Source organism: Melanotaenia boesemani, chromosome 3, assembly GCF_017639745.1.
Source record: "Melanotaenia boesemani isolate fMelBoe1 chromosome 3, fMelBoe1.pri, whole genome shotgun sequence".
Classification (NCBI taxonomy): domain Eukaryota; kingdom Metazoa; phylum Chordata; class Actinopteri; order Atheriniformes; family Melanotaeniidae; genus Melanotaenia; species Melanotaenia boesemani.
Window position 1 is genome coordinate 101,788 of NC_055684.1, and position 24,393 is coordinate 126,180.

The window sequence follows — 24,393 nt, forward strand, 5'->3', positions numbered from 1 at the left end:
ACTGGGGTGTCAGAGTACTTTCCAAACACGTTTGGCATTGTGGCTTTAATCATGTCAGGAGACATCCATATCCCAACTTCGCCAAGTGTACAAAGAATTGATCCAGGTTGTAATGATCCTGCTTACAGTGGACTGATGAACTTTGAAACGGTCACTGAGATCTTTCTCCTTCAGACCAAGAGACAGGTACAGCAAGAACTGGAACTATTCAACAATTGTTGGAAGACATTGGTTCTGGTAAAGTGAAGAAGGGATAGTGGTCATTTAAAAGAAAATTTTAGCTTTATTAAAATGAAAAACAGTGTTTTCAAGGGCTACTTGGCAGAAAGCTGTTTTAAAAGTTAAACCACAAACTTGAATTATAAACTATTCCTACTGGTCGATGCAGTGGATCCGTGGCCTTGTCAGGAGCTGCTGCACTGGAGGCAGATGATGTGTACCAGCTCTTTGTTCAGTGTGATGCCAAAATGTCAGTAGATGACGGTAACTGGCAAACCTTAAAAGTGAAAAACATATTGAGCCCCATGATTTTGTGCACTGTACCTAAAGCTCCTGGTTCTGGTTTCACATCATAATCATGGCACTGAAGCAGCACGTCAGCATCCATGTCCTCCTGTACACCTCTGTCCATTTTGTCCTCTCCCAAACACTTGGTCTGTCTGCCCATGTTCTGTCAGTTTAGCATACGTTGTCAGATCGGCATATGTTCGACAGCTACATCTGTTAAACTAGCATACACTGTAAAACCAGCATACACTTAGTTTTCATCAGTTGTTGCCAGCAGCCTTTCATATTTAACATCATCTCCCATACAAGTGGTAACTACCTTAAAGAGCTTGTGCACCATCAAAATCAAGCTGTTGTGTTTTTGGTTATTACCAGGATTCCTGTGGGAAAGCCAGTTAGTTTAAGTATTAACTTAATCAGGAGTTTTATTCTAGTGTAGTAAATTATTAAATGGACTTTTAAAAGTTCATCAATACTGACATGACATATAGTTTTATTCTATGGTGATATAAACATAGAAACAGGTCTTGATTACACCCTAATTTCACTCAGGCTCCATATCAGGCACTGTTGTGGAAACTGTGGCAACAGCTTCCTTTGTACATTGGAGTGGCTGGTATATTGTTCAATCTTTGGCATTCCCACATGGAATAAAGTCTTCAGAATGTGTAGCCTGCCAAAAGTCCAGTCCATGTCCCTCATGTATTCTGCCACCTTGTGGTGATTCAGTAACAGCAGCTGTGTAAGGAAATAGAATATTAGAAGTTTCCTGCGCTGTACTGATGAAACAACTTTTCTAGACTCCATTTACATTTACTATTGAGAAAACTGCACAAAATGACCTACCCACTGGAAAAATCTGAATGAAAATGCTGATTTTCCGCTTTGGCAGATTAAGTTGTTCACCATGTTATATGACGGCTTGGCACAGATAAATTCCAGACGTTCAACGTAACTTAGCCAGCAAGGAATAATAGCTATGAACAGTTCACAGCACTGTGATCACTGTGAACAATCATTATAATCCTAGTTACCCACTAGGCTTTTATTTCCATCCATCCATCTATCTATCTATCTATCTATCTATCTATCTATCTATCTATCTATCTATCTATCTATCTATCTATCTATCTATCTATCTATCTATCTATCTATCTATCTATCTATCTATCTATCATTATCTTATTATTATTATATTATTATTATTGTCATCATCTTGGGGTCGCTGTCTGCCCGAACGAACATATTCATATTGTTTTGTATGAGTCAACACAGTATGTGCTTGCACGATGCTACGTGTTAATCTAGGCTTTTAATTTGAAAGAAATAGTCTAACTTCCGGGCCGCCTGTTAACATGTCTTCATCTTTCAATTCAGAAGGAAAAATAAAAAAAAAAGGAATTACCAAAATCCAAAAACAGGGCGGATTTTAAATTAGGTTGTTCTTGTCAATGACCGCTAATGCCATTACAACTCGTGGAGAAAACGGAGTTAACGAAGCTGAATGTGTTAAATACGGAATGTGAGCCGCTAAGCATTATGGGTCACACGCGGGTGATTACATTAGTTTGTTTTAGTAATGATTTTTGATACCTGAAATGAAAATTATGACTAGAAACTATTGGATTCTGGATATCACAAACTCTCGATTTCCTAGTAAGAATACTGTTTCAGATATCCAGAATGTTTATTTTAGATAGGAGGAATGTCATTTAGGATAGCTGGAAGTAAAAACACAATACACATGAATGGAGAACGTGACGTCATTTGTCCTAGTAAGAATGTCATTTTAGATATCTGAAATGTTCATTTTGACTAGGAATAATTGAAATACAGATATCTGACATACATATCCCAGTAAGCTAATAAATGTCAAAACTGCTTGCCATAGAATGTCTTTAATCACAATTGTCACTAGGAACGCTGTAATTCTGAACAGGAAATAAGCAGTTCAGACGAGCAAGAAAATTATTCTAACTGGGAAGAATGCTTTAATGCTACCTAAAATAGAAATGTGGAGAGTCAGTTAGTCTTTTTTATGTCAAAATGGTGCCCCACCATTCTGTCTCAAGATAACTAAAATATGTTTGTAGGTATCTGTAACTGCATTATTCCTAGACATAATTATAATTGTAGATAGCTGAAATGTAATTTTAACAAGTCATATTAGCAGTAGTTGACATCTGTAATGACATTGTTACTATTTAAAAAATATTGTAGATGTTTGAAATGATTTTGTAGCTATCTGAAATGTGTTTTTCATTTCTGATATCTGAAATGAAAATTATGACTAGAAACTATTGGATTCTGGATATCAGAAACTCACGTTTTTCCTAGTAAGAATACTGTTTCAGATATCCAGAATGTTTATTTTAGATAGGAGGAATGTCATTTAGGATAGCTGGAAGTAAAAACGCAATACACATGAATGGAGAACGTGACGTCATTTGTCCTAGTAAGAATGTCATTTTAGATATCTGAAATGTTCATTTTGACTAGGAAGAATTGAAATACAGATATCTGACATACATATCCCGTTTACCTAATAAATGTCAAAACGGCTTGCCATAGGAAACTGCTCCCAGAAGACGTGAAACACAGTTTTTAATTAAATGCGGTTTTATCCTGGTGGATAGAAGTTCTGAGGCCAGAAGAGTAAGGTGAGACATGTTCTATGTGTTACTAACGTAAAGCATAAATCGGTCCTTCTTCTGTCTCTGTTTGTGTTCATTCACTGTGTTTACATGCTTTTCGGTCTTTGTGTACCAGGGGGTTTTCCTTGAACGTAGCTACAGAAAGCCAGGCTGTATCAGAAAAAGCGTTGCTTGAACTAACACCAGCTCTGAATTAAGGTTAATTCGTTCCACTAACACATTCCAGCCGCATCTAGTTGAGCTAATCCAAGCGAGGCTTACATAGCCTGGCTATGTGGGAGGTCCTGAGGAACGTAGGAAGCCCTGACGAGTGGATGATGGAAAAGAGGAGAAGCAGAGAAAGAGAGCAAACCGAGAGCTTCATTTTCTCATCAGCTGATGGAGATGTATGAGCACTTTAAAAGTGTCATCACCAGAAAAGGTCATACAGCCTGATTAACAAAGTGAGGGAAGCGGCAAACAGCTGCTGACAGACTAAATGTGTAAGTTATACCAGTTTCATCCCATTGATGTTGTTCCATGTGTATTCACCATCCTGATTTATTTCTGCCTCCTCTTGTTATAAATCTGTTTACATAAAGCAGTTGATCGTCTCTGTATGTACTGGCCCTGCTCAGTTTATTAATAACCCAATAATCAATATGCATCATCATACTTTGTGAATGTGTGTGTGTGTGTGTGTGTGCAACCTACATTAACTCTGCATTGTTCCATCAACAGCGGCATCTTACCAGCAAAGCGTACCTGCAGCAGGTGGAAATAAAGACCCTGGAGAGAACCCATACCCCATACAATGCCTTAATAGAAACAGGAAATTCTTCACTTGAAGATGCCGCCAGAAGAATGATGGCATTACTCATGTCCAGGGAAGTGGCGCTCCAGTTCAACCTTTTTGGACGCCATGGCATGAACAAGTTCTGAGAGCTGCGTCTTTTTGATGTTGTCTACGGTAAATTTCAATCAGTGTCACCTAATTTAACTTCCTTTATCTTTGTAGCTTAAATTGATGAAAAGGTTTTGATGTTTAATACAACTATTTCTATTTGAGGTAATTAGGAGTGTAATGGTTCATCAACTGCATGGTTTGATTTTACATCTCTACTTCTCGTATGAAGAGATAAAGCATAACCTCTCTTGGAAAGTAAAAATTAAAGGTATTAAGTTGGCTCTTGTGATTTATTTTTAGGAGCACTAAAAGGGAATGACAATGACTAAAAGAATTACACAGAAGGATGCAGGAAGATAACCCGGTATCAGAAGGCGGACCTGATAAACAGGATGACACAGTAGTAGAAGGAGGACCCGATGACGAGGACTAGCCGGTACTAGAAGGTAGTCTTGGTGAAGAGGACGACACAGTACTACAAGGTGGTCTTAGTGAAGAGGATGACCCGGTATCAGAAGGCAGATCAGAAAAAGAGGAGGACCTGGTGGACCGGAAAGCCGACCTGATGAAGAGGATGACCTGGTACTAGAAGGTGAACCCGATGAAGAGGAGGAGCCGGTCCTATCATCAAACAGTTCATTAAGTCTCTGATAACTCTGAAGTCAACTTTTCCTGTTGTCATTTATATTTTGAGTCCATACTGTGGTAGGACTAGAATCTACTCTCACAGTTAAATAACAGCTGCATGAATGAACCCTTAATGATGTAACCACAGTAAAAGCATCTAGCAGAAAAATAGGATAAATTATTTTGGATTGAGAAATGGATATGTGTGACCACGTATCAGCAGCTGGTTCCTAGATTCAGACTAGTAGAAGATAATCCAGATTACAAATCCAACTGAATGCATTTAATCATATGGTTCTTTCAGTTGTTTTTATTGATGTTTCTGCCATTAAAAAAAACATAAATAAAACAAGGAACAAAGTGAAATTTGTTCTGAACACAGTTGAACTTTAGCTTTTTAGATCTCAATAACTTTCACCTCCTGTTTGTGGTCAGTCATTAATCTTAATCATTAATCTGTGCAAACCTACGCTTTTTTTCTTGTATTAGGAGTTGGCACTAGTGTGAAAAGTCCGCTCCTGGAGAGACTAATTCTGGGACACCTCCACGGTGGGACCTTCCATGGATCCACTGCAGTTTTCCTACCAGCCTGGCATCGGAGTGGAAGACGTGGTTATCTTCCTGCTACACTGTGCTCTGGCTCACCTGGAGAAGCCTGGCAGCTCTGTGAGAATCACGGCTTTTATTTCTTCAGTGACTTCAACTCCATCCAGTCGGTGCTCCTGAAAGCCAAACTGGAGAGGGCTGGGGTGGACCTTCATCTGGCAGAGTCGATTCTGGACTATCTAACCCCTAACCCTGCAGGACTGGACATGTTTATGTAAATGTTTATATCCTGTACATACACACCCTGCAGACAAGGTACTGGACATGTTATTACTGACTGTGTGTGTGTGTTCTTGTTTATATCACCTGTGTGTTTCCGCTTCCTGCACTTGTACTGATGCAACAAAGCAGTTTCCCCATTGAGGGACTAATAAAGGTTTTTTATTCTATTGTTCTATTCTGTTTCTGGCCTGATGTACATAAACCACATAGTTTTTGAACGTGTCAGTCTATAAACCTCTGAAATATAAATTATGGGTAAATTTAATATGTTTTTTTCTGTTTTGCGTGAACAACAGAGGAAACCTGAGTCATTCCCCTTACTGTCTGGAGAACAAACAAGCCGTACCCTGTTCACCCTATTACTGAAATCATGTGTGAGCTGTAGTAGCTGTAATGCAGTTGCACATGCTACCTGCACTGTCTGCTGCAGCAGCCTGCCAGGAGAGAAAGAAGAAAGGAGTCAGTATGATGGCGAAACATATGTAAATATAATACATATACGATGCATGTGCATGTTGCAACCTGTGATTGGTATGTTGCTCGTGGTCTTGTGGGGCCCAGACTGAACGTTTAAATCCAACCTGAGGGCCTCTTTTTGTTTTCTCTACAGTGTAGTTTCAACCGAGCCTGTTGGGGGGCGGAGACCCGCGAAAAGAAATCTTATAAGGAGCAGCTCTCACGTCCAGTCAAACGTAGATTCCTTGTTCAAATCAGCCAATGGGAGCTCCAGAGAGCAGCGCTGCTCCTCTCAGAGCCCTCAGGGGCGGGGCTTGTCGGCTAGGGCCCACCCCTCAAAGCCGCGGGGTTTGGTTGTGCACTAGCTGCAGTTTCAGTTTGTTTTATTCACCATTTTGAGTAGCTGAGGGTAAAAAATAAGAATATTTGTGTTTGGAGAACAAGTCGCTGCCGCACGGGTTTTTTGGTCACGCGCTCGCCTGGACGCGGAGTTGTGCGTCAGCCTCGCTTCCTCTTGGTGGTTCGCAGAGCGGGAATCTTATTTTCTCCTCCTGGGCTTTTTCTTCCCCCCTTTTCTCACATCCCTAACCTCTTCAGTATTCCTACAAAATGTCAAGACCAGTGAGGTAGGTGTGCTAAATCCGTCCTCTCCTTGGGTTAAATAACCACACCATACTGGCTCGCGGCGCAGAAACGCGCACGTTCTCCACCATGTTGACTTTTATCCACCGCTAATGTGTTTATTTCTTGAAAAAATGACGGGAATGTGTTCGTGTTTTCCCTTGTTGTGCGCGTGCACCCCCTTCTAACATGGATACCAGCGTGTGGACTGATCGCCATGTCTGTGGAAATAACTCGCAGCCCGCCGTGTTGTGTCTCGCGTTTTTTAAAGGCATCCATGATGTGCATTGTTGGCTGCTATGTAGGCCACGCGGAAAATGAGTCTGAGTGATATAACTAGCTGGTTTAATGTGCAGGCCAGAAAGCGCTGTTTCCCTCTCAGACTGGGAACGCGAACATGGCCACCCATTCATCCTGGGGAGGATCCACGCTGCTGCTAATACCCACACCAAAAAGAAAAAAATCACCGGAGGTGGTTGGATGTTACCGCGCAGACTAAGCCGTGGACGCCATTAAATCACGTTTACAGCGTTTCTGCTTCATCTACAACAATAGAAACACGAGTTTCCACAAACAGTGGAGGAAAATGTCGTTGTGGGGGTGAAAAAGTGGGGAGAGCGGGTACATTTTCACGCTGGCTGATGTGGAGGAAGGCGGAGAGCTACCTAAAGTCACCACACCCCCTCCGCCACCGGGACAGAGCACGCGAACTGTCTCCGGTCTTCCTTAATCCTGATGAAAAATCCCATGAGCTCGATTACAATAACTGTTATCCTAACAAAAGTAGATTTTTAAAAAAAAAATCTAGTGTTTCTCCTGCGACATCAATTTTTTTTTCTTTCTTTTTTTTCTTTCTTTTTATTTTACTGCATCTTGTTTTTCTTTCTCTGGTGCATAAGAAGTTGTTAAGTGTTTTTTTTATGGATCTGTTTACACGTACAGGTGTGATGTGTGTTGTATGTAATGTGTACTTTACATGTAATGTGTGCATTACATAATTGAGAGATAAAGTCCCTGATGGAGACAACATCTCGATGATGGACATGTAGCTTGGCTACATCACTGCAGCTGCGTACGCTAGCGGTGCGGTTGTAACTCATTGTAACTTTTGACAATAGCAGCGGCTGCATCGCTGTAACCCCAGGCTGCTACCGGTGTGATGATAGCAGCATGGCACTATGGCTGTAACTACGGATGCTACATCACTGTAACTACGGATGCTACATCACTGTAACTACGGATGCTAGCGGTTCGGCTACATCACTATAACCCCTGACACTAGTGGTGCGGCTACAATACTATAACCCCAGGCGCTTGCTCTGCGGCTGCAACTCTTGACAATAGTAGCATGGCTCCATCACTGTAATTATGGATGCTAGCAGCACGGCTACATAACTAACCACCGATGCTACATCTCTGTAACTAAGGACGCTAACGCCGGCATGGTGGACCTGTAACTATGGATGTTTGCAGTGTCATGGAGTGTGTCTTAAACAACTTAAATGAGTGCACTGGAAGGTAGTGTGTAGTTCGCACTAAACTCTACCTTCTTTAGTGACACTATCGTGGGTAAGTTCTGATCCAAACTGAGCACTAACGTTTTGAACTTACCCGTAGTGATGTTCCAGCTTTTGATGGTGGTTCTTCTGCTGCCTTAATTTACAGAATGAATTTCCAACTCTTGGTTTTACTTTACTTGCTTTTAAATAAGCAAAGATATCTTAACTGAATGAAAGTACTTTACATTAAACATGTGTTTTATTGGTGTTTACACTGATACGTTCACGTCTGCAACAGGAAACCGATTTTACTAGAAACCATCATTTAAAATATGAAATGCAGTAATGAAGACGCTAAAACAGGGATACAGAAAACATTTTATTTAAACTTTTTATTAAAACATTTCTCTCTTCCCGCCTCCTCTTCTCCACAGCAGCGTCCTAGCCCGCAGGTGGTAAATGCCTCAGTGCCACTGCTGGCTCGGTAGTTTGATGCCACAGTGACCTACGGTGAACACAGAATGGCAGTTTATATAAAAGCAAACATTATTATGTACTTTATGGGTACTTTGTACATCACTTTAGATAAGCGTCTGCAATCAGCTACAGCTTCGTCAGCGTTACCATGGAAACAGGCCGGTTCTCTAACCAGCGGTGTTTCTTAATAAGTTTTCAGATCAAGGACCATTTTGTTTACGCCAGAGACCCCGCAGTGCTTAATCTGGAGGTTAGATATAGCATTAATCATTTTTAACACTTACAGCCCATCTAGATCTGTGAAATTGGCTATAAAACTGCTAACATTTACGTTGCTAACTCTACTGCAGCCTCCAACAAATGATCAGATCCATAACTGTCACCAGGGATAGAAGAGGTAAGAAGCATGCTGCAGTTTATATTAGAATTATCAATGATCAAATATCTTCATACTTACAACAGTAGAAAATCCGCCTGCATCGGTACCGCTGAGTCGGTGGCTGCTAGCTCTGAAAAACTGGTTGAAAGTCCCTCCCCTTCCACTACGTCAGCAAGATGGCGTCCGTTTAGTGTGTGTAGTGTCCATCGTTTTGCACTAGATTTTTGGCCGAGTTTAGGGCAGCATCCGGGTACTTTCAGTGTTTTTACTGAGGTTTCTGTGTCAGCGCACTAAGCACTTAAATGTAGTGTTGGAAGTATAGAAGTGCATGGATTGGGACACACCCATGACAGTGTAACTGAAACTGTGGACGCTAGCAGTGGGGCTATGTCACAGGAACTATAGATGGTTGGCACGACCTTATACTTTATTGTTCTGAATTCAATGTGTTTGAGCCAAAAAAAGTCTTCGTTTTACGTGGCACATTGGTGGAAAATTCAAACGTTGTGTAACTAGATAACTATAAGGCGTAGATAAAGTGTAGTGAAGACCCTACTAGTCATATAGTTAACTTATATTGACGGTGATGCTAGTAGACAGTGGAAACTATATACATAATATGTATTAACAGCAACCTAATCACTTCCTGACTCTCCATATATAATTCGTAGAAGCGGTCTTAAGGATGGATTTATAATGGCACTGTTTGGTCCGCTTTAAACTAGCCCTGGCCCACTTCCACGGGTAGTACGGATCAACGCACAACTCTGGTGAAGCATTTCTACCAGAACTAGCCTTGAGAAATTCCAATTGCTTGAGATGCTGCCATGATGAAAGTGCATCTTTCATGTGAACAGTGGTTTCTGATACTACTGGATAGGTATCCAACTGACCTGGGAATAATATTGCTATTCCTGACAAAAATAACAGAAGGGTTAATAATAATATATCTGGCTTTGTGATCGTTTGGAGCCAAAATCTAAATGAAAATCTTTATATATTGCACAGCTCTGTCCTGTAATCCACCGCCTCAGTTATTCAGACATAGCAAACTGAAGCAGCTCAGTCTGTCATCATTGTGTGCCTCCATACCTCAGCATGGCTGGTTGTCTGCCTCCCTTAACAACTCATGTCCATGTCCACATAACTTAGCATGAAGGCTTTGAAATGTTGATTTTCAGCGTGAGAAGAACTTCAGCTGTTTACCACAATGTACTTTCACATTGATGTGGACTTACTTTGTTCAACCTAAACCAATATTCAGCTGCAGCCACCCTGCCACACCGCTGCCTCAGGATGTATGCTACCTGAACTCCACTTGTCACTTGAGGCCCATACACTTGGGGAAATTAGGCCTGGAAACAGCAGAAGACAGTCCAGTGACTTAGTCAGACCCCTCCCAGCTGGAGGCTGTTTTTGGCTTCACAGTCCAAATTGTACAATCCCAACATTCCTGACACCTGATTGGACAGGTGTCCTGTCCAATCACCAGACAGGTCATAGGATCGTTCGGTTGCCTCCCGTCTTCTCCAGTTTGCACTGCCCGATATGAGGTGACGGCCTGTAATCTGACCCAGAGTGTGTTTGTGTTTCTTCACAGGAACAGGAAAGTGGTGAACTATTCACAATTCAACGAGTCCGACGATGCAGGTGAGTTTAAATGCATCTGGATACAATTTTCTTCGTAACACTGAAGATTTAGATCCTACAATCTGCTGAAGAATGAATGAAGTTCAGGTTTCGATGTTTCCAGCTGTTGCAATCTCAGACGTCGGTGTTTACCTGCTGCTGGTGGAGGTTCCTACACCTGTCATGGATTTATCAACTACTGATCAATAAATGTTCATGCAGACATTTTACAGACTGATGGATTAAAACCTGCCACTGTCAGCTTCACCATCATACTCATCATTTATAACTTCATTATTGAAATCAGATCTTTTATCTGTTCATCTGTCTGGAATTTACAAAAGGAGAAGACAATAAATCCAGGGTTCATTCGTTTAATACATCTGGTTCAAGTAAAAGGAGTAAAAATATGCAGAAGTAGATTTATTTATTACAATAACAATAAAATAAAACTGACGTGAGTTCCAGTGTGAAACCAGTAAGCAGTTCTGAATGTGTGACAGAAAAAGACTGGGACTCTTAACCTGGTCCTACATTTAGTTAAATGCTGCCTAAGTTACATCGGTCTGGCTGGCTGGTGAAGGAGCTGAAAGGAGAAGATCTGGATCTACCAGAAGCTCTGGACTACCAGAAGCTCTGGATCCACCAGAAGCTCTGGATCCACCAGAAGCTCTGGATCTACCAGAAGCTCTGGATCTACCAGAAGCTCTGGATCTACCAGAAGCTTTGGATCTACCAGAAGCTCTGGATCTACCAGTGTTATGAGTCTCGTTGTTTGTTTCTTTTTTTGCTGTTTTTTTTTAAAAGAAGCATTTATTAAAAAGGAAAGTTTTGTAAGTTTTTAATCCTCCCAGTTTATTTGGTTAAAATGGAGGAAACTGCCTGTACAGGCTCCCGTAGGTAATGATCCAAGTCTTCCTTATCCGACCCTGGTCCGTGATCTGAGGAATTCCTAAGAACATGTATAAGGTATCAGGTGGAAACGCTGCAGCCTGAACATTTAGAGGAGCTCGATTTGGGAACAGCAGTTGTTCTCTGCAGCGCCGAGAAGCTCATTGTTGACTTTCCCTCCAGGTTAAATCGGTACTGATGGACAATCCATCCATCCATTTTCTGCCGCTTATCCGGAGTCGGGTCGCGGGGGCAGCTGCCTAAGCAGGGAAACCCAGACTTCCCTCTTCCCGGCCACATTCACCAGCTCATCCGGGGGGATCCCGAGGCGTTCCCAGGCCAGCCGAGAGATGTAGTCCGTCCAGCATGTCCTGGGTCTTCCTCAGGTCCTCTTTCCGGTGGGACGTGCCCGGAACACCTCACCAGGGAGGCGTCCAGGAGGCATCCTAACCAGATGCCCAAGCCACCTCATCTGGCTCCTCTCGATGTGGAGGAGCAGCGGCTCTACTCTGAGCCCCTCCCGGATCACCGAGCTTCTCACCCTATCTCTAAGGGAGAGCCCGGCCACCCTGCGGAGGAAACTCATTTCAGCCGCTTGTATTCGCGATCTTTTTCTTTCGGTCACTACCCACAGCTCGTGGCCATAGACCCTGAGATACGTGAACTTCTCCACTTGGGGCAGGACCTCATTGCAGACCCGGAGAAGGCCCTCCACCCTTTTCCGGCTGAGGACCATAGTCTCGGATTTGGAGGTGCTGATTCTCATAAAAACTATCTAATAAAATCATGACACATTGTGCCAGTCCCTGACTTTTCCAAAAACTATGTGGATTTTCATTAAAACACATTTTAATATTTGGTACATAAAGAAAATTAAAATGATAAATTTACCTGTTCAGGTTACTGGTGATGGTTTTCTATTTCTAGATTCAAAATGTTCTGGATCAGATCATGTGGAAATATTCTGTAAAGGGTGGGATGCAGAGATGAATCCATGCTGGATTTTTCATCATACATGACTGCAGGAATAAAATGAAAACAAAGGGTTTCTGCAGTTAGCTAGCAGAGAAACGCCCAGCGGAGATCATTATTTTTATTTCTCTCCGCATCACCGTCTTATCAACCGAAAGGCAAGAAAAATACCTTCTTGACAATCTAGACTAGTAGTATTAGTATGAGGCTAAAACCGGTTTTGAGAAGTCCCAGCCAGCCAGAGCAGACTAAGCCTCACTGGAGATTTTACTCTACTGAAACTCTTTTATTTTTACTTTATAAATCAGTGGAAGGTAACTGTTGTGTTATCAGCTGATCTCTCTGATCAATCAGCTGCTGTGTGAAATCATTCCGCTGTCAGAGATATAATATATAATGGTCACCACTAACCACTAACTGTAACACATGGAGTCGCTGTTACAGCTGCTCACGTTAGTATTTTCTGACAAAGTAAAACTAAGGGAGACATGACATCATGACGGTGGTGAAGACAGACTGTAATGTTAATAAAGTTTTAGGTGCTGCAGTGAATAAAGCTCCTCCCCTCTGCATCCACATCTCTCCTCCTAAAATACGCCTCCACCTGCAGCTGACGGAGTGATGGACGCTCGTTCTGGATGCTCAGATATTTTATACAATTACGTTATTTCTGCAGTTACTGGCTACTTAGCTAATGCTACGCAAGTTTGGGATAGCAGGGATGCTATTGCTAACATAGACGGGTGTTATGATTGGCCGTTTTTTTTTTTTTTTTAGGAATAACTTAACCACACGGTATGTGTGAACTGCCGACATCAGCTGCTTCTTCACATGCTATTACAGCTACAAGTCAACGTTGCAGTGCTTTAAGATTTTACATGCACATCCTGTTCCGGTGCTTCACACTTCAAAATATGAGTTCCGCTTACAGCAGTTAGCCAAAACATTACAACGGTGTGCGCCTTAAGCTAATTTAGCACAACTTTAGCAATGCAGTGTAAATAAAAAGCTGCCCAACACAACAAAGCTTGCGTCACTCGTCATTACACACAGCAAACAGAGTTAAACTAAAACCGGAGACATGCTGAGTCATTAATTTTTACAAAATTATTCTAAACTTACCTGTCGGGAAGCTCCACTCAGACCACTGTTAATGTAACCTGGCTAGCTACTAGCTACCGCTGTTGAAAAAACAGGGGGATGATGGTGGGATTGAATGGAGTCACAGCTCCATCAAGTGCTACAAGGACATCATTCTGCAGACTTCGACACTTAACAGCATTTACTGTTTTATGAGAAAGTAAGACTAAATCGGCGTATAATTGGCAAAACAACTTCCGATATTGGCCACTTTAATAAAGAGTTAATATTGGCGGATTTAATCGGCCTGCCGACAAATCGTTCAGGCCCTACTGAACCAGGCCGTCTTTTCGCGCATTCCGACATATAGGAACTAGATACCAAAGCCCCCAGTTCCTAGAACCATTTTAGCTCCTGCTCCGAGGCAGGGTCTGAGCGGGGTTCTATAGGAACCCTCATGACGTAGGTGTTTGGTGACTGGTAGCTACGCCCCTTGCCAGATTTCCGCATTTTGTGTCCCCGCCACATTTAAAAAACACGGTTGCACATACGGACAAAAACAACAACAAGCAAGCGATAAATGGACCGACGAGGAGGTCGAAGCTCTTCTGACCGTCTATGCCACAGAGGATTTTCAGAGAGGTTTTGAAGGTTTGCAGCGAAATATAAAAATATTCCTGACGATCAGCTCTCAGTCAGAGAACGCGGGATAACGTGAAGCAGCGCACGTAGAAAACTCACACAAGACTACAAATAAATTAAGAACCACGACAACCGGAGCGGGACGAACCGAACAAACAGTAAATTGGACAGTTTGTACCACCGACATGTCTACTCTGTCAACGCCGCAGCAAATGACTCCTGCGTGCGGCAGGAAAAGCCAGTGTGATACGCAGAGCATATACACACATGTAAATAGTTATTTTTGCTCTGCTGTATTCATTATAAAAAAAATAAATGACTTTGTAAAGAGTCTGAAGTTTTCAGTTTGTGTCTGTTAGATGTGCTTTGGCCACATCTATAAAATATTAGCTAATAAAAATATTGAGTAGTTATTAACTTATCACAGCTATGAAATATTAAATAATCCATCTTTGGTCGCTACGTTTTAAGTCTTATCCTGGGTGTAAATTACATTAGTTTATCAACTTTATAATATGCTCCATGTCACAGAACGAAGTTTATCATGTTTAACCAAGATCTGACACAAATTACACACCTGTAAACATTTCACCACCCTTTTTATATTTTTACCTTCATATACGCTAAATCTGTGTGACTGTGTCCTCATAATTCTAAACCATAAGTCAGTCACAACCAACCCTTCACTGACGGATTTCTCCTCCACCTTCTACTGATGATTCCACAAAACACACAAAGCTTAATAGCAGATGATGAGATCTTTATTTTACACATTTAAAAAAAGAAAAAAAGAAAAAAAAATGAAATGATGCATTTTCTATGGAACATTTTCTCTTTAAATGTGTACATCATGTATACATGTATGTTCTGTCTGTTGAACTTCCAGAACATGATGCTTATTATGAAGAGGTGTGTTGTAATTAGCTGGAAGGCAGGAGGTAAAGCATCCAGGCTGTTCTCGATCTCCTTCAGTATCTGCAGCAGGTGGTTGTGTCCATCCTCTCCAGTGCAGCTTCAGGCGGCCACAGATGTATTGAAATGTCTCCCTGGACAAACAGAAATTCTCTATCCACTGCTCATCAGTAAAATTGAGAACAACCTTTTCCCACTAGTTATCAGCTTTGCTCCGGACCAGCCGGACGGTGAGGAGGTTCAATGAGCTGCAGCAAAGTCTGAAACAGAACACGAGTTACAATAAACCCGCCGTCTGAAATATTTACTTATTGTAATCTGCTCAACACAGACAGTAGAAAACCGTCTGAAACGTTTACTCATAAGACACGTATACAATCGGCGCATGTTTAATAAGTTAAACTTACACGTCATCTCCTTTGTCTGCGGCGGATCTCCTGCCGCTGGATTCTTCATCTTCTGACTTTCAGGAGCCTTCCAGCCTCGACGTGAGACGCCTGGTTGTATCGTCCATCAAGCAGAGCATGAACACTACGATCTCTTCCTTCTCCATATTAGCTTGCCATGTTGTTTTGTTTTTAGCGGGTTTTGTTTTGTTGTTATGTGGCGCTAAAGTCACACGCCACTGTCGCAGACGTATGCGTCACATCGGTCCCGCTACCGCCCCCAACTCATGTACGAATGCAACATGAAACAGTTCCCCTGGAGAAGGTAGTTCCTAGAACTAGAACAGTTATTAGAACTGCGTTCTTAGAACTTCTCTGTCGGAATGCGCCTCATTTCATAACAAATATTCCTTTAGTGCAGTTAGTAAAGTGCACCAGCTTTAAACCTTAATGTTGTTTTGAAGCTGATGCAGCAGGATTTCCATATATGTGAGCATCACCAGCAGCAGTTGTAATGTTATTGATATAAATGTTAAATAATGTGGGACCTAAGACGTTCCCTTACAGGACACCATGAGATTGAGACAGAGGAGCTGAAAGAAGGCCCTCTGCCCTAACAGAGCAGTAACTCTGGAACCAAGCTCTGTGTCTCCAAGCCTGATCACTAGGACATTGTGGTCCAGAGTTAAAAGCCTTTGCCAGATCAACAACTGCAGCTATGTTGTATTCTTTTCTATCAGTGGCACATATAATGTCGTTTAGAACTTAAGTAATGCGGCAATGACCAGATAACCGGATTGAAACTGGTGAGAATATTATGAGTCTCTAGATGGATTATGTGCTGCTTGTTGACCAGCTTCTGTAGTATCTTAGAAAGACGAGGACAGACTGATCGACTAAATAGCGTAATTAATAAATCCATAAAAGTCGCATTTCAATCGACATTGTCTAAGAATAAACATTTTATAGTTTCCACGCTACATCAATGCTAATAGCACAAGCCAGCTTCTAATGCTAGCACTACCCGACATGGCAAACTATAGCAGTACGTCTTTAAATCAAAGAATATTATTGAAAATAGTATGTTTTTCTTTAATATATAAATAAAGACCGCTTGAACATCTTACCTGTGATGCTTCACTTGAGCCGGTAGCTCCTCCCGCTGCAATTTCTTCAGCCATCTTTGAAATTGGAGCTTGTTGTGTTTTGTACAATCGGCAGATCGATTACTCCTCCCTTGTGACGTCATCTGAATACTTTTCTACTCGTACCCAAAAACGTGAATTCGTGTCCACACAGAATAGGAGACTTTGTCTTCGTAGAAATTGGAGTTGTATTCACAAGATTTTGCACTCACAGCTTTAAGATTCATACTCACATAAAACAACTCCTAATCCACAAAATTGACCAGACGCACATATATGACAGCCTTGATTTGTGCACAAAACTTTTATTAACACAAAAATACGACTACAAATCTTAGAATCATGCATACGTCTTTTTGACAGCTATCTTATACGATAGTAAACTACATGGATACCAGAAGGCGGCGGAAGCCAGCCTTTCAGCCACACAGCGTGAGATTCACTCATCGGGTTCGAAGGCAAGCGCTTGGAAGCATTTTAGAGATCAGACAAGACCTGGACAAGACTTACACCATATGTAAGTTTTTTAAAGCCACAATAAAATGTAATACTACAAACATATGGCAGCACCCCATGTGTTCCCAGCCCAGGTTGAGGGGAAGAAGCCAGCTTCTCCTAACTATTGCAAACACACTTATCCTCTAGATTACATGCAAAAATTTGAAAATGTAAAAAATAAAATCAAATAAGTTTCGCCTCAGAAATAAGTTTGATATATGTTGGATTGTTTTATGGTTCAACACAAATAAAAGATAGCGGCGATTAATATGTTTTGCTACTTGAATTAATGGGCACTAAATGGAGTATAAAGGTAGCCGTTGAGTGAGAAAAAAGAATCCTGAATGGGGTAAAAGAAGAACTGGAAATCCTGATAGTTGTAGCTCCCTGAATCCTAATTTACTGAATGGTGTGGTATTAAGGTGAAGGCAAATGGAGCATCTAGTGAAGCAGAGACAGGAAGTGATGTCGATCAACATGGTGGCTCTCAGGCTGCCAGACTGACTGCAGACATTTATTTTTGCTTCATTGTTTGCTGGTGGTGAATGAGACATTTTCAGTCCTGGCCAATCCATGAGCTGGATGATGTTGTTCTTTCCAGTGGTCATTTCAGACATATCTCCCTCTAGTGAGCAGCTGTTGTAACTGCGCAATGGCCGTGGTGGACGTACAGACGGAGGTGGTCTGTATGGACATTAGGTATGTTGCTGCTTCCTGTTTGTTCCTTTTGTTAGTTGTACATCAGCTACCCTGCTCAACACTGCCCCCAGAATTTCTGGTGGTACTACTTCGGTTGTTCCGTGAGGGTACGAATCTGCAGAGGCCTTGAAAACCAACCAAATTATGACCAAAGGACGCAGAAGATGGACCAAATGCTCTATCTGTCCTTACCATAGAACATTCATAAGCCTTTAGAGTTTTCATTGTGTTCTGAACTGATAAAGAAAAGCTTGATGAGAGTTTAATTAATTTTGACTTCTGCAGCTGCCGTCTATGCCAGATGGCCTGAAGTGATCATGAAGAAAAGATGCAGACAGAAATGAATAAGTTGTCCAAAACATAAACTCGAGGCTACGCAGCTCTAGAAAAACTGTGTTTGTGGTGAAGCTTCAGGCTGAAAATAAACTGGATGATAAACCTGGAGGAGAAACCAGAGCAGCCTCCATCAGACTCACCCCGTGTATGAGCTGCACCTGGAGAAGGTCCTGGAAAAATATTCTTAATTTTAAGTATTTTTAAGAAGAAAAAAAACAAAACAATCCAACATAAATTTCTAACACTTGAATAAAAAGGAGCAGAATGAATTAAACCAATAATAAATCAATGTTTCTGAACCAAAAACAGCTGTATTGATACCATAAATGTTTCAGCTAATGTCCCCAAAGAGGAGCATCTGTCCTCCAAATTTATGTCCAAGTGGATGAAAAAGATTTAACAGAAATCCAGAGGAGGGAACTTTCCCTGAAGCAGCTCAGCCTCATGGTCCGTTTTAGAGATTTAGTTCAACCATCATTGTATCTGGTTAAAAGCAAGTCCTTTAAAAATGTGCTGCTGAAAGGGATTCCCAGTTAAACCAGTACAGGGAGTCTGGTCCTCATGAAAGCTCAGTTTGCAGGCTGTTCTGGAGATTTGTTGCCTAGCTGTGTTAGCATTTAGCTTCATGTTCTGATGTCTTGTCCTTCTGTAGATGAGGAGTATGGTGACAACAAGCCAAAGAAGGTGCGTCCAGCCCCTCGAGAGCCAAAGCACAAGCGCTCAAAGAACTCGCAGGATGAAAGGTTGGTCCCGAACGTCCTCCAGCTGAAGCTGCTTCTGTGCAGATGTGGGGACGGGCCTGAATGCTGGGACAGTTTTCAGTCTATTTTCTTCTGTTGCAGCGAGGACTCTGATGACAAGTTGTCCAAGCCCAAGAATGACTCAGCAGGTAAGTTCGTCCAGGTCAGAATGTCCGGCTGCGTTGAAGATGCTGTCCTCTGTGTCCCCTATGTGTCCTCTCTGTGTCCTCACTGTCCTCCCTATGTCCTCCTTGTGTCGTCCCTGTGTCTTCCCTGTGTCCCCACTGTGTCATCCCTGTGTCTTTTATGTGTCCTCTGTGTCCTCATTGTCTCCTCATTGTCTCTTCAGTTTCAACTATGTTCTCACTGTGTCCACTATGTGTCCTCTGTGTCTTTTATGTCTCCTCCCTGTGTCCTCTGTTCTCCCTGTGTGCTCTCTGTGTCTTCTTTGTCCTCTCTTTGTCGTCCCTGTCTTTCATGTGTCCTCTCTGTGTCCTCAAAGTCCTCCCTGTATCCTCACTGTCTTTTATGTGTCCCCTCTGTGTCCTCACTGTTCTCTATGTGTCCCCTTCATATGCAGACGACTTTGGCAGTGACGAAGACGACAACGACTTCGGCGAGGAAGAGGATGAGGATGGAGGCAGCGACTATGAAGAAGAACGGGGGAAAAAGGGAAAGAAAGCGAAGGTGGAAAAACCCACCAAGAGAGGCCCAAAGAGGAAACGGGCTGCAGGTATGTAGGACTTCAGATCAGGGGACAAGTCCAGTCTGGTGGTCTCAGGATTCGGTTAGGACGGGAATCTGTTTGCGTGAGCATCGTTCAGCCAGTTGTCTCTGTACGTCCCCCTGATCCAGACCCGGGTGGTGGTCTGGTCTGGGAGCCCTCTGGGGTGGAACTGACCATCTATTTCACGCTGGTTTTACCGATAAATTCCCCCTGAGCTGAAAATCACAAAAAACTAAAATCCAAGCAGAACCAAAAATTTAGAGTCAAAACAACAAACATGTTTAGAACGAATTTTTTAAGTTAGATTACGAATAGAAACGAATAAAAAAAAACTATTTACAGATTAAGAAGTCATCACTGTGGGCTGGTTCAAAAAACTTTAATCCGGATAAAAGCTATCCTGGGATGGAGGATCACGTAATCCCGGTTGTTCAAAGCAGCTTGGGATTGTTTCCAGCTCTGGGAAGAACAGGTAGAGGAGCCGGGATGAGCTTGGTTCTAGATATGACTCCCATCGGAGCCACAGCACAAATAAAACTGATCCGTTAACGACTACATAGTGGTCATTCTGGAAACGTCTTCCCTGGATTTACCTGAGCAAACAGGTCAGTGCCTCTCATTGGATGATCCCTGCATGGACGATGTTATTTACCCAACTGGTGCAACCATGTGGGAGTCTTTCTGCTCCCTAGCAACCCAAAGCCTTTTTCTCCGGTTAGTTTTCTTCTGGCTCCACAGCTGTTCAGTCCCTTGAGTTCCTTCACATTGTTCATGTGGAAACGTTCTAACTTTCACTATTAAATATGGTCCTGAGTTCTACTGCTGTTTTTCTTCCATCTGGCTCCACCAAACGTTAAACCACCGATCACCATCATTCAGGATGTTTTTCTGATGACGTTTCTTCCTGGAAGACGATGGTTCCCTCCATCCTTCCAGTAATGGAATGATGGTTGGACAGTTCTGAACTCAGTTTCAGTAGTTTCTGCTTCTCCTGAGATGTTTCCTCTGCTTGATGATCTGACCCTTCTGGAACAGACTAACATCTTCACCACGACCACGGATGTGTCTTTCCTCGTGGTTGTTGGGTTAAATAACTAGTTGCAGGTGAAAGATGATCACCCTGCAGGAATCATCCAATCAGAGGCTCCGACCTGTTAGCTTAGTTACATCCAGGTGGAGATGTTTTTGTAGCTGACCGCTCCCATCTGTGGATGATCGTGTGTGTTTACATTAAAGCTGACTGGAAAAGTTTCTCTGAGGCTGAGAAGAATTGAACATGTTTGTATGTTTTCCGTGAAGCTGTTGTGTGACGTGTGTGTTCGTGTGTAGATGACAGCGACGATGACAGGGAGGTGAGTCGGAAGCGCACGGTGCGCCAGGCGGCCTCCAAGGCTGTGTCCAAACAGAGGGAGATGCTGCTGGGAGACGGAGGCAGCGAGGACGAGGAGCATGAAGACCAGGAGGAGACCTATCTGGACCGTATGTACAGCAATGCATGCTGACCTGTTTCCATGACGATCAAGAGTTTCTCTTAACCAGTGTTTGCGTCTGCAGCTGACGAGTCCGGCAGCGATGAGGACTTCACGGTGGAAGACGACGACGACAGCGACTACGGACGCTCCAAGAAGAGAAGCAAGAAAGTGATTCGACGGGGACGGACGGACAAGAAAGAGAAGAAGAGTCCTAAACCCCGACTAAAGGCCACAGGTGAGGGGTCCAATCAGAGAGCAGGAAAGCAGACAGGTTGGGGCATCATGTCATGCTTTGGTTCTTTGTGAAGTTGGATCATCTTTCTGCCCAACATGAACCTGGGGCCACGCGGCAGTATCGTCAATATAGACTTTAGAAGGGGGGGCGAGAAAAACAGATGGGGGGTCTGTTACTGAGCTTTACTGGCTTTTTAGTTTTTTTAGTTTAATTTATTTTATGTAAAAAGGAAACAAACACATGAACGGACAATAAAAACATTGAAAATCATAAAATATCCTATTTACATCCGGACAAGGAGTGGAAGTAAAAACCTCTTAATAAACCAATAACATTTAATTATTTTGCTTCCCATCAGAATGATGATTATAATTAAAAGAACCCTATTTTCATATTTTAATTATAAATAACACACACACCAAATATTAACAAAAATATTAACCAGCAATAATTAAAGACATCCTCATTTCTGTGTCTTGTAAAAAGAATCTTTTTAAATTGTTATCTTTTTCTACACTGGTTTATGTACATTTTTGTAGATTTATTCATATTTTTCATTAATTCATTCATTTATTTTCTGTACCGCTTGGTCCATTACGGGTCGCAGGTAAGCAGCATTGTCAGGTGAGAGGCAGGTACACCCTGGACAGGTCACCAGTCCATTTCAGGGCCAACACATGGAGGACAAACAACCATTCACACTCGCACACACTCCTAAAGAGAATTTAGAGTCATCAGTTAACCTAACATCATGTGTTTGGCTGGTGGGAGGAAGCCGGAGAACCCGGAGAGAACCCACACATACACGGGGAGAACATGCAAACTCCACACAGAAAGGCCACCGCCCTCAAGGAACCTCCCCCCAGCCGAGATTTTCATTCATTAATCAAATTATTTATTTTGGATCATTTTTACATTTATATTTTTTTGTTAATCATTTGTTAGTAGAAGATGAAGCAGATGAGTAAGGGCTGGATTCCAGTAATGACTGTTTTCTAGTTCGCAGCTCGACCATGTTTATTTGTTTACTCACGACTTTGTTGTTTTGTTGTTGTTTGTGGGCGTGGCCCTGACCTCTGTTGTGTCTCCCCCCTCGCAGTGACCCCGAGTCCTATGAAAGGAAAGGGGAAGGGCCGTCCCAGCACCAAGACCCTGGAGAAGAGCTCGCCCAAAGAGGAGGAAGAGGAGGAACCTGAGAGCCCCCTGGAGGAGGAAGAGGACGAGGCAGAGAAGAAGGAGACCTCCCCTGCCACCAAGACAACGAAGGAGGCCACAGGAGGAGAGGAGGAGGAGGAAGATGAAGAAGAGGAGGACGGCTCGGAAGAGGAGGCTCCTTCTGGAGAAGACTAGAAGATGGTCCATCCCTACATCTCTGTCTCTGCTCAGTGTTTTATTTTCTCTGCATTTAGAGTTTCATGTGTTTTCTTTCCCTCCGACTGCCTGGCTCAACGGCTTGAAGCTTCTTTACCTCTCATTCGTCCCGTTTTCAGCTTCTCAGCATCCGTCCCACGCCAGCTTCTCACCACCATCTTAACTCGCCGCCGCCACTTGTCCGTGACCCACGGACGTCAGCATGCCCCCCCCCCCCCCACTTCGTTATTATGAAAGGTTTCCGCCTGCAGCCGCCACTTCGTAGACAACTTTAACGCCACATCACACCTCTAGAAATTTCGTTAATCGGCTGCCTCGGTGAAATGGTTTTCTCTTGTTTCCATGGCGAAGCGCCAGCTTCCTGCACGGCTGCAGCATCTCCACATCAACCCGTTGTTCCAGGCAAGTCTTCCTCCTTTCAACGCAAGAGGAGATGTTTTTTTTTCTTTTTGTTTTGTTTTTCTTGTTTTGAGAGTTTAAAAAATGAATGTTTTTCTCCTGTTGGATCATTGTTCTAATTCTCTATTCAGATTTTTTTGTAATGTTTGTTTTTTAAGAAAAAGAAATAAAATGTATCTTGATTTTAAAGAAACAGAGTTGATCCAGAGTTATCCCGTCTGTTCTGGGTGGTTGTTGGAGATTCCACCCACCCCCCCCCACCCCGCTTTCACATTTGTTTGGACACTTGGTTTGGCCACGATAGTCCTCCCCCGTGGATGTTTTCTTGTTTCCACAGGACTGAGGCTGCGGCTCAAGAGGCTGGAGAATGTAACTTCACCTTTAATTTGCTTCCAGCAGGGAGTTAGGCTGAAAACTCATCTGAATCTGTCCCATCTGCAGACCAGTCAAAGCCATAAGCGACAAGTCGGGACTGGGACGCGTGTTTGAGCTGCTGTTTGATTAGATCCTGGGAGGGGGGAGAGTCGTCCCCATACCTGGACTGGGTCGAGCTAGGCGCGAACCGAGAAGCACATGGGATTGTTTCAGAATCTGATCAGATCTAAGCGAAACTAGAAAACACCTGTGAGGTTCCTCGTTCTGATTTTCTGCTTTTATCCGTGTTCTGTTTTTAATCTGTTCTGGCCATGTCGATGTACGCCACGCTGTGATTTCCACGCAGACCAAGTGGAGACGCTGTCGTCAGTGAAAAGAGGAACGCTGAACTCTTCAATCTTTTTGCATGTTGTGGAAAAAGTGCGAAGCGATCATGATGGTAATGTGGTCTTAAGGAAAAAAAAATGAACATTGATGTTGATAATGTTTTGGTTTCACAGCTTCTAATAAAGGCAAACTACTTTTTATACAGATGAACTAGTTGTTTTGTGGCATTGAGCTGTGTGTGTGTGTGTGTCTGAATTATAAACCCTGGCCACCACTAACCATCTACTCTTTGAGGGAGGAGAACTCCCCTGATTTGTATCTCAGAGCCTGTTTATAGCTTCTTTCATTAAATGCAGGGCCAGCTCTAGCAATTTTTTAAAATTGACAGTACTACTCTTAACATAGCTAAACACACATTAACAGCTGCAATGCAATGACTTCCAATTAATAAAAAGGGAAAAAGTGTCATTTTTATTTATTATAAAATATTTTAAAAGAAGACTTTTGTTTAATAATTTTAACAAGTCGTACAAGTGTTGGTGGTTGCAGCTTCTCCCATCATCTCTCTTTGGATATGTAAAGTCTGGACTGGTCTGGTATCTGTATATTGTAGTGTACAGTGT

At 42.5% G+C, this 24,393-nt stretch overlaps 1 protein-coding gene across 1 annotated transcript; it reads left to right on the plus strand.

Annotated features, from left to right (window-relative positions):
• Positions 1-6,296: 6,296 nt before the first annotated feature.
• On the plus strand, positions 6,297-23,974 carry nucks1a (nuclear casein kinase and cyclin-dependent kinase substrate 1a). The gene is made up of 8 exons (XM_041980701.1): positions 6,297-6,584; positions 10,535-10,584; positions 18,777-18,867; positions 18,967-19,013; positions 19,445-19,597; positions 20,921-21,070; positions 21,146-21,298; positions 22,398-23,974. Exons 1-8 carry the CDS (start codon positions 6,568-6,570, stop codon positions 22,646-22,648), a joined length of 912 nt encoding a protein of 303 aa, XP_041836635.1. The 5' UTR covers positions 6,297-6,567; the 3' UTR covers positions 22,649-23,974.
• Positions 23,975-24,393: the final 419 nt, after the last annotated feature.